A 13381-nucleotide genomic window follows, 5' to 3' on the forward strand; every position below is an offset into this window, starting at 1 on the left:
TGTACCCAGGAGGCGGAGGTTGCAGTGAGCCAAGACCGCGCCAGCAGTGAGCCAAGACCGCGCCATTGCACTCCAGCCTGTACAACAAGAGAGAACTCTGTCTCAAAAAAAAAAAAAAAAAAGAATAGACCTGTTATCCACCGTATCAGCACAGAGAGTGAAGCCACCGGTATTTTTTCAGTAGTCTATGCAGCCTCAAGTCAAATTTGTGTACAGTCGGTGGGCAACATATTTCAGGAAAACAGTGAAAAGATCAGAAGGCTGGGACTCAACAACCTTGTATTCAAATCTTAGTTTTAGGGCTGGGTGTGGCGGCTCAGCCTGTACTCCCAGCACTTTGGGACGCCAAGGTGGGTGAATCATGAGGTCAGGAGTTTGAGACCAGCCAACATAGTGGAACCCCGTTTCTACTAAAAATACAAAATGTTAGCTGCGCATAGTGGCAGGTGCCTGTAATCCCAGCTACTGGGGAGGCTGAGGCAGGAGAATCACTTGAACCCGGGAGGTGGAGGTTGCAGTGAGCTGAGATCGTGCCCCTGCTCTCCAGCCCGGGCAACAGAGTGAGGCTCCGTCTCAAAAAGAAAAAACAAAACGAAACAAATCTTAGTTTTACTACTTTCCACTGGTGACCTTTGGCAAGTTACCACCCCTTTAGAAACATCTGTAATTGGGGGAATGACATTCCAGCATACAGTTGAATGACATTTCAAACTGTAAAGTTTGAAAATAGATCTCGATTATGAGTGTTCTATTACATCCCTAACTTTTGAATCCCTTCATAGAATCCCTCACCCATTTCCTGTCCCTTTTCTTTTCTTTTTCTTTTTTTTTCCTCCCCCCGAGATAGTCTTGCTGTCACCCAGGCTGGAGCGCAGTGGTGCGATCTCCGCTCACTGAAACCTCCGCCTCCCGGGTTCAAGCAATTCTCCTGCCTCAGCCTCCCAAGTAGCTGGGATTTTAGGCACACACCACCGTGCCCAGCTAATTTTTGTAGTTTTATTAGAGACGGGGTTTAACCATGTTGGCCAGGCTGGTCTCCAACTCTTGACCTCTTGATCCGCCCGCCTTGGTCTCCCAAACTGCTGGGATTACATGCGTGAGCCACCGCGCCCAGCCTCCTGCCCCTTTTCTTCAATCTGAAGATGAAGCTGCGCCTGGCTGTACTGGAGGCCAATTTCAGTACTGGAGGCCAATTTCAGGCCACAGCAGGAGGAACTGAGTTCTAATTCTGTCTTTGCCATGTAACTGAATTACCCGGGGCCCTCCCTAGTCCTGTTCCCTCTTTGGTGTAATAGGGATGAATACAGATGGGGCGATCGTGATACGAAAGAGTTCTGTGAGCCGTAAGACATAATAATCATGAGGTATTGTTACAGGACCAACAGGTGCCTCTGCCCGCTGTGCAGTAACAGACCAGTTACACTGAGGAAGCAAGGTTATCAGCAGAAAAAGGGTTTAATCATGGCAGGGTGCCTAAGAGGAGATAGGGGGAGACCATCAAATCCATCTTCTCTAGGGAGTTCCGGGCTAGGATTTTAAAGGGCATTGTGAAGGGTAAGGGGCTGGAAAATTGGGGTCATTGACTGGTCAGGGTAAGGAGGATGAAATCCTCAGGATATGGAAACTGCAGTCCCCAATGAGTCTGCTTCTGTGAGCTCCTTCAGAACAACTGATGTAATTATGCTGGTATGCGGGACCTGAAAGAATATCTCAAAGGGAAAATGTTTCATAATGTTCAAGTTGTTACCTATGGAGTTAAGGGGAATCGTTATCTTGTGACAGGGTCTACCTGATTCTAGGACAGACGATGGGCACCTATCATAGCCGACAGGCAGAGCTACGAGCAAGCAGGCAGGAGAGCAAGGTGACCTAGTGATGAACGCTGAGTGTGCTGCAAGCTTCCTTTATTTTTGTTTTCCCCCCTCCCTTCTTCCCTGATTAATTTCATAAAGTTTATAGGAGCAGTTTCAATTCCAGCGCGGTAGGACAGAATCAAACACGGTGCTGGAACATTCCTGCCCGGAAGTGGCCCCGACCTCCCTCAACTCCCGGCCTCCCACGCGCGGGGGCGGGCTGATCGGCGAGACCGGATTGGGCAACTTGGCGTGGGGCGGGGCCACGGGGAGGTGTGGCTTCCGGTCGGCTCCTCCGCTGTTGCCAAGGGAAACTGCCGCGAGGAGGCGGAAGGAGCCGAGGACCGGCAGCCGGCATCGAGGCGGAGCGCGGGAACGACGGCGGCCATGGCGGCCTCGGGGCCCGGGTGTCGCAGCTGGTGCTTGTGTCCCGAGGTGCCATCCGCCACCTTCTTCACTGCGCTGCTCTCGCTGCTGGTTTCCGGGCCTCGTCTGTTCCTGCTGCAGCCGCCCCTGGCGCCCTCGGGACTCACGCTGAAGTCCGAGGCCCTGCGCAACTGGCAAGGTGAGCAGGGGCGGGCCGGGATCGCGGGGCGAGCCCTTGTCCTCCGACTTTGCCAGTTCCTGGGCTCCAGCCTCCAGGACTCGCCCCTTCAGGCCTCACCGCCAATCTCCCCCTGTCTCGCGCCGCATCACCGTGCCCGCCCCTCGGAGGACCGACCTCCAGCACCGTCTCTTGCTCTCCATGTTCCATACCTTTGTCTGCAGACCTCATCTTCGTCATCACTGTAATCCCTTCCCTACCCGAATTTATTCCCTTCCCTGTCGCCACCAGACCGGTCTAGGCCCCAAATCCATTCGCTAGCAAACCCATGCTCGCTTTCCAAGGGTAAAGATTTTTCTTCTCCCCCTCCCGTTTCACATACACACCTACGTCTGCTTTAGGCCTAAGCCCCACTGAAAAACATTTTCTCTCACCTACATCACGACAATTGGACTTTATCTAGAAACCCCTATAAGCCCTATAAACGTCCTGCCCTCTTGAGATTTGGAATTTTCTTGTGCTTTTTCATTTGTATCTTAATCTTGACTCATTCCCAGCTCATGGGGGCACCAGGGTGTCTTCTGCCTTTAGAGAGAAGTGTTTGTTTTTCTCTAGGGAGAGATATTTTGCAAACCAATTAAGTATAAACATCCATTCCTAAAAGACATTCCTAATCTCCGTGTCTTCCTCAGGAACACAGGAAATTTGTGTATCTCCTGCTGTTTTGCAAAGCACACACGCTCATATGTATTAATTTCATTTAACCCTCACAAAGATCCCATGACGCAGGACCTAGATAAGATTGAGGTTTCATGCAGACAATGGCAGAGCTGTTGCATCGTACAACTGAGATAGGAATCTAGATTTTTGTTTTTATTCTGTGATGTTTTGGAACTAGAGCCTTCGGGTAGATAATCTCCAAATCATGTAGAGTTGCTTCTAGAATCTTTTCATATTTATACTGGGAATTTCAATTTTGGAAATACTCAACAAATAATGAAGTACTCTTCAGATAATGAAGCCTCTGGAGATGGCCAGGCTGAGGTATATGGTTCCATAGCCTGCTTCCCTACTGAAATCTAAAACTGTTCCCCCCACCCTAAACAGCACCACCTCACGGACAGAAGCAAAATGCCAACCCTAACCTTAACCTCCCACTTTCTGGAGTTCACTGCTTCCCTGGGTGTGAGTTTTGTGGATATGTGATCATTAGAGACGTAAGGGACATTTAAAGGCCTCAATCTAATTCTGTTACTTTACAGTGAGGAAACTGATGCCTAGAGGACCTGTGATATGATTAAACTCAGCCAGCCTGGATGTAATAGAGCCGAGATTCCACTCCAAGTCTTTAGACTCCCAAGTCCAGTACTACCGTCAGTTCTTTGGTCTCCCTCCTTGAGTTTAGTCGTGTTTTGGCCTGCAGGGACATAAAAGTACTTAGAGATAACCACTTCTAAAATTTTTTTAGAGATAGGGTCTTTCTCTGTTACCCAGGCTGGAGTACAGAGATGCAATCATAGCTTACTGCAGCTTTCAACTCCTGGACTCCAGCGAGCCTCCTGCCTCAGCCTCCCAAGTAGCTGGGACTACAAGTACACATCACCAAACCTGACTAATTTTTAAAGTGTGTTTTTAAAGATGGGTCTCACTGTGTTACCCAGGCTGGTCTTGGACTCCTGGGCTCAAGTGATCCTTCCACCTAAGCCTCCCAAAATGCTGGGATTACAGGTGTGAGCCACCATGCCTGGCGATAAGTGCTTTTAGACAAATGAAAGTAGGCCGGGAATGATGGTTCATACCTGTAGTTTCAGCACTTTGGGAAGTCAAGGCAGGAGGATCACTTGAGGCCAGGAATTCAAGGCTAGCCTGGGCAACATAGCAAGACCTCATCTCTACAAATAAAAATTTAAAAAAAGGAAAAAGGAGGATTCTTTGATGTCTTATTACATATAAAGTATCAGTCTACCTGTAAGATCGGATAAGCGCTTTCCAGGGAGACTTCTAATTTCTATAATCTTTATTGTTAATGATAGTGTTATAATTCTTACAGCTGCAAAATAATTCATCGTCCCTTTTTTCTTCCTCTGAACAGCCACTATGGAAGGAGGGGTCAGGATTACAGCAGAGGAGACTGGCACACAGAGTGTTAAGTGACACCCACTCAATCCACCCCGAAGCTGTTACACTTAATTAACCCTCAGACTGCCCAGTGAGGTAGGTCAGTATGAAAACCTAAAAAAGGATTATAAAGCACTTTACAAATTCAGAGACTGCCCTCTACCGAAAAGTATTATTTTTTTCCCTCTGGAAGTCAGTTACCACTAAGAGTTGCTCCAGGCCTGGGGAAGTGTAGGAATTAGACATTCCTGCCTCTCCTTTGAGGCTGTGGGCCCTTCATTGTGGAACGCACTGCTTGTATTGCCTCCTGCTGTGACTCGCTGGCTCTCACTTCTCTGTCACGGGGGCTTTTTGCCTTTCCTAAGCGGCTTATAACCTGGCTTCCCTCCTGGGAGCAACCCACCGCCAGGCCTCTGACCCGGCTCCCTCTGCAGTTTACAGGCTGGTAACCTACATCTTTGTCTACGAGAATCCCATCTCCCTGCTCTGTGGCGCTATCATCATCTGGCGCTTTGCTGGCAATTTCGAGAGAACCGTGGGCACCGTCCGCCACTGCTTCTTCACCGTGATCTTCGCCATCTTCTCTGCTATCATCTTCCTGTCATTCGAGGCTGTGTCGTCACTGTCGAAGCTGGGAGAAGTGGAGGATGCCAGAGGTTTCACCCCAGTGGCCTTTGCCATGCTAGGAGTCACCACCGTCCGTTCTCGGATGAGGCGGGCCCTGGTGTTTGGCATGGTTGTGCCCTCAGTCCTGGTTCCATGGCTGCTGCTGGGTGCCTCGTGGCTCATTCCCCAGACCTCTTTCCTCAGTAATGTCTGTGGGCTCTCCATCGGGCTGGCCTGTATCCTTCCTAGCAGAGAGCTGTAGAACAATGCATGTCAAAGGGTGAACCAGGCTGGAGGGTCTGGGGTGCCAAGTAGATAAGAGTTAGGCTTATTTTTTATTTTTTTGAAACAGTCTCTGTCACCTAGGCTGGAGTGCAATGGTGCGATCTCAAGTCACTGCAATCTCTGCCTCCTGATCTCAAGCAATCCTCCTGCCTCAGCCCTCCGAGTAGCTGGGACTACAGGTGTGCACCACCACACCCAGCTAATTTTTGTATTTTCTTTTTAGTAGAGACAGTGTTTCACCATGTTGCCCAGGCTGGTCTCAAACTCCTGGCCTCAGGTGACCTACCTGCCTTGGCCTCCCAAAGTGCTGGCATTACAGGTGTGAGCCACCGTGCTCGACTCACGTCTGATCATAATTTTTTTTTTACTTTTTTTTCATATCTGATAATTTTTTATTTTATGCTAGGCACTCTGAATGCTGTATTAGGGGCTCTAGATTTTGTCGTTTTCCTGTAAAAAATGTTGACTTTTGTTCTGATAGGCAGTTAAGTTACTTGAAGATTAGCTTGAAACTTGAGGTTTGTTTCTAAACTGTTTTCGGGAGAGTCTAACATAGCCTTTTTTCAAAGGCTGAATCCTTGTGGCTGCCTAATCATGGTGGGTGACTTAGGTCAGCCGACCAGGATGCCACCAAGTCGCTGGGGATGGTGACAGGGTATGGAGGAAGCACAGCCAGAGAGGCCCACATGAAGCTCACGTGGTCGCACTGAGGCAGGTGCCCTCTATTTGGGATAGAAGGACAAGAGGTGTTAGACCCTCGGGAGGATATTGGGACCGCCTCCCGCCTCATCCCGCTACACCAGCAGAGGCATGTGCTGGCTTCTGACTGACTGCAGTGGCTAGAAGGGTGCAAGTGATGGCACGGGTGGGTGTAGGAGAAGGGACAGCATTAATACCCCCCTGCTGCTGGGCGCCTTCATTCCCGGTGAATTCTACAGTGAATAGAAACCTGTGGCTCTGGACCGGGCGCGGTGGCTCACGCCTGTAATGCCAGCACTTTGGGAGGCCGAGGCAGGCAGATCACGAGGTCAGGAGTTTGAGACCAGCCTGGCCAATATGGTGAAACACCGTCTCTACTAAAAATACAAAAATTAGCTGGGTGTGGTGGCATGCACCTGTAGTCCCAGCTACTGAGGAGGCTGAGGCAAGAGAATGGCGTGAACCTGGGAGGCGGAGCTTGCAGTGAGCCGAGATCGTGCCCCTGCACTCCAGCCTGGGCGACAGGGCGAGACTCCGTCTCAAAAAAAAAAGCAAAGACACCTTTGGCTTTGGGTTTTCGCAAACTCTAGCCAGAGTGTGCGATGTGCTAAGCATGAAGGTTTCTGTAGAGTGAGTGGGAACCTGTATTCTCCCTGGGGAGTGTTCGGCTCTCCTCCCTTTGCTGCCTCAGATTTCACTTAACACGCCAACCTCAGATGGCCTCACGTACTGCTATTCCATCGACCTCTCAGAGCGAGTGGCGCTGAAGCTCGATCAGACCTTCCCCTTCAGCCTGATGAGGAGGATATCCGTGTTCAAGTACGTCTCGGGGTCTTCAGCCGAAAGGAGGGCAGCCCAGAGCCGGAAGTAAGTGACAGAACTCTTAAGTGCTGTTAAATATATATATTTTTAAATTTATTGTTGTTGTTATTTTTTGAGACATAATCTCACTCTGTCGCCCGGGCTGAAGTGCAGTGGTGCAATCAGCTCACTGCAACCTCCACCTCCCAGGTTCAAGTGATTCTTCTGCCTCAGCCTCCTGAGTGTCTGGGATTACAGGTGCCCACCACTATGTCCAGCTAATTTTTTGTATTTTTAGTAGAGATGGGGTTTCACCATGTTGGCCAGGCTGGTCTCGAACTCCTGACCTTGTGATTCACCTGCCTTGGCCTCCCAGAGTGCTGGGATTACAGTTGTGAGCCACTGCCCCTGGCCAAATGCTGTTAAATCTTACTGTGTTTTTTTGTTCTTTTTTTTTTTTTCGAAGACAGGGCCTTGCCCTGTTGCCCAGGCTGGATTGCAGTGGTATTATCATAGCCCACTACAGCCTCACACTTGTGGGTTCAAGTGATCCTCCCACCTCAGCCTCCCAAGTAACTGAGACTACAGGCACACACCACCATGCCTGGCTAACTTAAATTTTTTTGTAGGGACGGGGTCTTGCTATGTTACCCAGGCTGGTCTCAAACTCCTGGTCTCAAGCATTCCTTCCTTGATTTCTCAAAGTACTGGGATTAAGGTGTGAGCCATTGAGCCTGGCCTAACCTTATTATTAAAGCAACTCCAGGGCATGTAGAGGGTGTGGCTGGTTTATTGCCACGAGTGATAAAGAAATGAGGTGCAGCAGATTGGAAAATCATGCACAGATGTCTTCTGAGCATTCTGGATTCTGCACAACTGCTCCTGAAGTAGTGACAGCAGGAAAGGGAAGGCATTTGAGGACACTTAACATGTGATCCTGAGTGACTTATAGACAGGCTGGGCAGGAGGGCCCCTATCTAATTGACATTAGCCCCCTATCTAATTGACATACCCACTGCAGGTCAGCCTGGGCTGTGACACACAGTAGCCTTGATAAGAAGTGCAGACAGCGCTGGGTGCAGTGGCTCACACCTATAGTCCCAACATTTTGGGAGGCTGAGGTGGGCAGATCTTATGAGGTCAGGAATTTGAGACGAGCCTGGCTATCGAGAAGGGCCATCTGGAAGCACGTCCCCTGCTTAGGAGGCCACCTCCCTCCCTCCCCACTGTTCCCAGCGCCTCCTGCCTCTGAGTTCTCCGCTGGTTTCTGGCCATGCCAAGACCTCACAGTGTAGGATTTTTTCTTTCCTTCAGTGGTCCTCCCCCAAAAAAAGGAGCTTGCTGGGAAAGGCGTGTTCATCCATTTTGTATTGCTATAAAGAAATATGTAGGCCAGGTGCGGTGGCTCACGCCTGTAATCCCAGCACTCCGGGAGGCCAAGGCGAGCGGGTCATGAGGTCAGGAGATCGAGACCATCCTGGCTAACACAGTGAAACCCCGTCTCTACTAAAAAATACAAAAAATTAGCTGGGCGTAGTGGTGGGTGCCTGTGGTCCCAGCTACTTGGGAGGCTGAGGCAGGAGAATGGCATGAACCCAGGAGGTGGAGCTTGCAGTGAGCCGAGATCGTGCCACTGCACTCCAGCCTGGGAGACAGAGCAAGACTCCGTCTGAAAAAAAAAAAAAAAAAAAAGAAATACTTGAGCCTGGGTCATTTATAAGAAAAGAGGTTTATTTGGCTCACAGCTCCATAGGCTACACTAGAAGCATGGCGCCTGCATCTGCTTCAGTTGGGGCCTCAGGCAGCTTCCAATCATAGGGGAAGGGGAGGCGGCACCACACATTGAGAGAGAGAGGGAGGGCGGTGCCAGCTCTTAAACACCCAGCTCTCATCTAAATGCAGAGGGAGAACTCATTACTGCGGGGAGGAAGCCAAACCACTTATGCAAGATCTGCCCCCATGACCCAGACACCTCTCACTCAGCTCCACCTCTAGCGCTGGAACACTGGGAATCACGTTTCTTTTTTTTTTTTTTGAAACGGAGCCTCAGTCTGTGGCCCAGGCTGGAGTGCAGGGGCATGATCTCAGCTCACTGCAACCTCCACCTCCTGGGTTCAAGCGATTCCCCTGTCTTAGCCTCCCGAGTAGTTGTGATTATAGGCGCCCACCACTACACCCGGCCAGAGATCCATTTCAGCACGTGATTTGGAGCAGAGGAAACGTCCAAACTGTATCAGAAGGCAAGGTGCTTGGTCATGGCCCTTTTTGGCCCACCACCAGCTGCAGAGTAAATTTTCTCCTGCATGCTAGCTTGGATGTGGGGTTTTTGTTGAATAGGAAGCTGCCCCGTGGAGCATCTTCCAAGAGGTGCTCCCAGCTGTCAACAGCTCAGAGCCCTTGGACTATTTTTCTAAAAGGCCAGGAGGGCCGCTGGGAAAACAGAAATGTAGACTCACTGCATTATTGCTTCAGACAAGTAATTCCTGGGGTCTCAATGTGGGGGAGACTGTACATTTAGGACCAGGTGTTTTGTGGTTTTTAGTCGTTCTCATTGAATCTGGAAAACTGTCTGTCACCAAGGAATCCCCTCTGTAATAGGTGATGGTGGTCTCCAGCTGTACGTCGCATACCCCTCGTAACAAGAGCTCGCTCTCCAAGACTGCCCCTGATGAGAAAGTTCTTCCATGCTGATTGCAATCAGCCCCACAGACACTGCCATAGCCAGTGCTGGGTCTGATCCTGCCTCGCCGTGACAGGCAGATCTTAGGGTTTAAGAGGAAGATGGTGTTCCTTCTGTGTTCCCCACGTGACATGGAGTCCAGTCCCTCAGGTCTGGGGCCTGCAGCAGACACTCCGAACAGAGTATTGTGTTTCGGGTAGCCTGACAATGGGTTCTGGGCCATGTCATGACACACATGTTTATTTTGGCAGCAAGATGGCCGTTTGGACAGCTTGTCTCCTCAGAGGCTCTTGTTGATAAAAATTCTTTTTTTTTTTTTTCTTTTTTTTTTTTTTTGAGACGGAGTCTCGCTCGTCGCCCAGGCTGGAGTGCAGTGGCTAGATCTCGGCTCACTGCAGGCTCCGCCTTCCGGGTTTACACCATTCTCCTGCCTCAGCCTCCCGAGTAGCTGGGACTACAGGCGCCCGCAACCGCGCCTGGCTAGTTTTTTTGTATTTTTTAGTAGAGACGGGGTTTCACCGTGTTAGCCAGGATGGTCTCGATCTCCTGACCTCGTGATCTGCCTGTCTCGGCCTCCCAAAGTGCTGGGATTACAGGCTTGAGCCACCACGCCTGGCCTTTTTTTCTTTTTTTTTTCTTTAGGACAGGGTCTTGCTCTGTTGCCTAGGCTGGAGTGCAGTGGCACAGTCATAACTCACTGCAGCCTCAAACTTCTGGGCTTAAGCAGTCCTCCTGCCTCAGCCTCTCAAGTACCTGGGACTAGAAGCACGTGCCACCAGGCCTGGCTTATTTTTTTAAAAAAATTTTTTTTTTCTTTTATGAGACAGTCTTGCTCTGTCGCCCAGGCTGGAGTGCAGTGGCAAGATCTCGGCTCACTGCAACCTCTGCCTCCCAGGTTCAAGCGATTCTCCTGCCTCAGCCTTCCAAGTAGCTGGGACTACAGGTGCCTACCACCACACGTGGCTAATTTTTTTTTTTTTTTTTGAGACAGAGTTTCACTCTTGTTGCCCAGGCTGGAGTGCAATGGCGCGATCTTGGCTCACCACAACCTCTGCCTCCCGGGTTCAAGCGATTCTCCTGCCTCAGCCTCCCGAGTAGCTGGGATTACAGGCACGTGCCACCACGCCTGGCTAGTTTTGTATTCTTAGTAGAGACGGGGTTTCTCCATGTTGGTCAGGCTGGTCTCGAACTCCTGACCTCAGGTGATCCACCCGCCTCGGCCTCCCAAAGTGCTGAGATTGCAGGTGTGAGCCACTGCGCCCAACCTGAATCCCTTCTCTTTGGGCAAGATTGTTAAGCCAGCCACATAGGCACTGGCGGCTGTGACCTAGTCCTGACGCTCCATCTGGTCTGGAAGCTGCTGTGAGCAGGTCATCCCTACGGGGGTCTCAGTGGCAGACACAGTGTCCTTTCATGCAACTCCCTTGCTGTAGGACTGCGACTGGTCCCGCCCTCTCTGGGCCTCTGTGGTCTGATTGGTTGAGGTTAACCTTTCTCCCACTTGGTACTTAGAGCAAGTCACAGAAAACATCCAAGGCATATTGTACTAGAAAGCGGGGTCAACCTCAAGCACAACAAGATGCCGTGACCTTGGCATGACTCGCTGAATGACCATTTTCTCTCTCGTTCCATTCTAGGCTGAACCCTGTGCCCGGCTCCTACCCCACACAGAGCTGCCACCCTCATCTGTCCCCAAACCACCCTGTGTCCCAGACACAGCACGCCAGTGGTCAGAAGCTGGCCTCCTGGCCCTCCTGCACCCCCGGGCACATGCCCACCTTGCCTCCGTACCAGCCTGCCTCTGGCCTGTGCTATGTGCAGAACCACTTTGGTCCAAACCCCACCTCCTCCAGTGTCTACCCGGCTTCTGCAGGCACCTCCCTGGGTGTCCAGCCCCCCACCCCTGTGAACAGCCCTGGCACAGTGTATTCTGGGGCCTTGGGCACTCCGGGGGCTGCAGGCTCCAAGGAGTCCTCCAGGGTCCCCATGCCCTGAGAGAATTGCTAGGGAAGTCATCTCACTTGGCCTTCTGAAGGTCCTCCTTAAGATTCTCCTGACAGAAGTTATTTATTGAACACCTCTATGTGCCAGGCTCTGTGTTGGGTACTTTGATCAGTGTCCCTGTTTCAGTCTCATCTGCACTCACGGCAGCCCTGTGGAGTACAGTGTACTGGCCCAACTTACAGATGCAGAAAGCGAGACGTTCTGCCGTCACAAAGTCACTGGCTCTTCAGTGACACAGACAAGACTCCTCGCCAAGGAACTCGTGGCAGAAGAGGGCAGCGGTTGGCAGTGGCTGCCGATGTCTGTCCCCAGCCCCCCCGTTCCTCCCTGTGGCTGTGCCGTGCTCGTGATTACAGTGTCCTTGTGCCCGTGCGTCTGCCCTTCAGGAGCTCACAGCTGGTGTGCTTGGCGGTCCCAGGCCTGTGTAGTGTCTCTCCCCTGCCGCGGTTGCCCCCACCCCGATTCCTCTCCCCAGAAGTGGTGGGACGGGCCCCCGTGAACTGCAGCAGCATGCTGAGGGGTCCATGTTGTCTGCCTTTGTATAAAGAAACAGTCTCTGACCTGCCGTGCTGACGTGTGTTTCCTTTGTGGTCTGGCTGGGGAAGAGGGAGTGCACTGAGATCTGGGCCATGGTGACGTGTGGTGTGGCAGCAGAGAGGAGAAATGCGCCAGGGTCAGGCCGGGCAGGTGACCAGGGCTCAGTAGATCAGGAGAGGGGTGGTCTCATGGGGAGTGGGCAACTGTGAGATGGTTACCAGCAGGGGAGGGAGTGTTGCCAGAGCCCGGAAGCTGGGACTACAATTAGGAGGGCTGCTGGCAGGGCTGTGCCAAGAAGGACATAGGCACTGCTGGCAGTGTCCCCTGAAGCAAGACGGAGGGGAGAAGACCCTGGCTTTACCAGCGGTGTCTCCTGTTAGCCATGTTGACCAGGAACTGGGAGTGAGGGGTGGGGGGTTCTCTGTGAGACAGTGCAGGGCACTGATGAGGAGTGTGGCTGAGCTGTCACTCACCTAGCCAGCCCTTGAGGACAGCTGAGGCTCCTCACGGCAGGCTGTGTCGAGAAGGCATGCCAGCTGCCTGGTGTTTTGCGGACCTAATAACACGTGGCCTTCGTTGATCCCAGGAGGTGGATGGTCCATTCTAGACTGGCTTTCTGATAGGTCCTAGGTCTGTGAACATGTATAAGACAGAACGCCAAGCCCATCCAGCCTGGTGAGGGTGGGGCCGTGACGGGCCCACGCCTGGGGGCCTCAGACCTGAGCAAGAAGGGGCCTGCGCTGGGACGAGGGGGTGTGCCACTGTGCCTGGTCCTGATTTTTAGATCTTTGTTCCCTGGGAGTTTTCCCTGATCTGGCCACAAAGCACAGTGTAGCCTGGAGCCAGCTTGCAGTGGAGCCCTTTCTCACCCTCGTGCGTTTTGGAAGCCGTGGAGGCCATCCCAACCCCTTCCCCCATTTGCCTGTCAAATCATCCGCTAACATGCCCATGTCTGGAAACCATTCACTGATTCTGTGCCAAGCCGGAGGCTGGGGCCAGAGCTCCTCGACGACGATAAGCCGCATGTGCGCAGGGAGCCCCTACCACGGGGCCTGGCGCTCAATAAATGTGAGTGGAATGAACGGATGAATAGGTGATGCCCGCCCTTTGAGAGCTCAGTGGAGCAGGAGAAATGGAAAATAAATAATCATCATTCAGGCCAGGCACAGTGACTCATGCCTGTCATCCTAGCACTTTGGGAGGTCCAGGTGGGTGGATCACTTGAGGTCAGGAGTTCAAGACCAGCCTGGCCAA

General features: G+C 51.8%; 1 protein-coding gene across 2 annotated transcripts; it reads left to right on the forward strand.

The window, feature by feature from the left end:
• The first annotated feature begins 2159 nt into the window (after positions 1-2159).
• Positions 2160-12146, forward strand: RHBDD2 (rhomboid domain containing 2). Of its 2 annotated transcripts, none has more exons than XM_008018366.3 (4): positions 2160-2418; positions 4950-5357; positions 6822-6972; positions 11224-12146. In XM_008018366.3, exons 1-4 carry the CDS (start codon positions 2241-2243, stop codon positions 11579-11581), a joined length of 1095 nt encoding a protein of 364 aa, XP_008016557.3. In that variant the 5' UTR covers positions 2160-2240; the 3' UTR covers positions 11582-12146. The 2 variants fall into 2 exon arrangements, with proteins under 2 accessions (XP_008016557.3, XP_072868790.1); XM_073012689.1 differs by lacking the exon at positions 2160-2418 and adding an exon at positions 4507-4611.
• Positions 12147-13381: the final 1235 nt, after the last annotated feature.

This window comes from Chlorocebus sabaeus, chromosome 28 (genome assembly GCF_047675955.1).
Source record: "Chlorocebus sabaeus isolate Y175 chromosome 28, mChlSab1.0.hap1, whole genome shotgun sequence".
Lineage (NCBI taxonomy): Eukaryota > Metazoa > Chordata > Mammalia > Primates > Cercopithecidae > Chlorocebus > Chlorocebus sabaeus.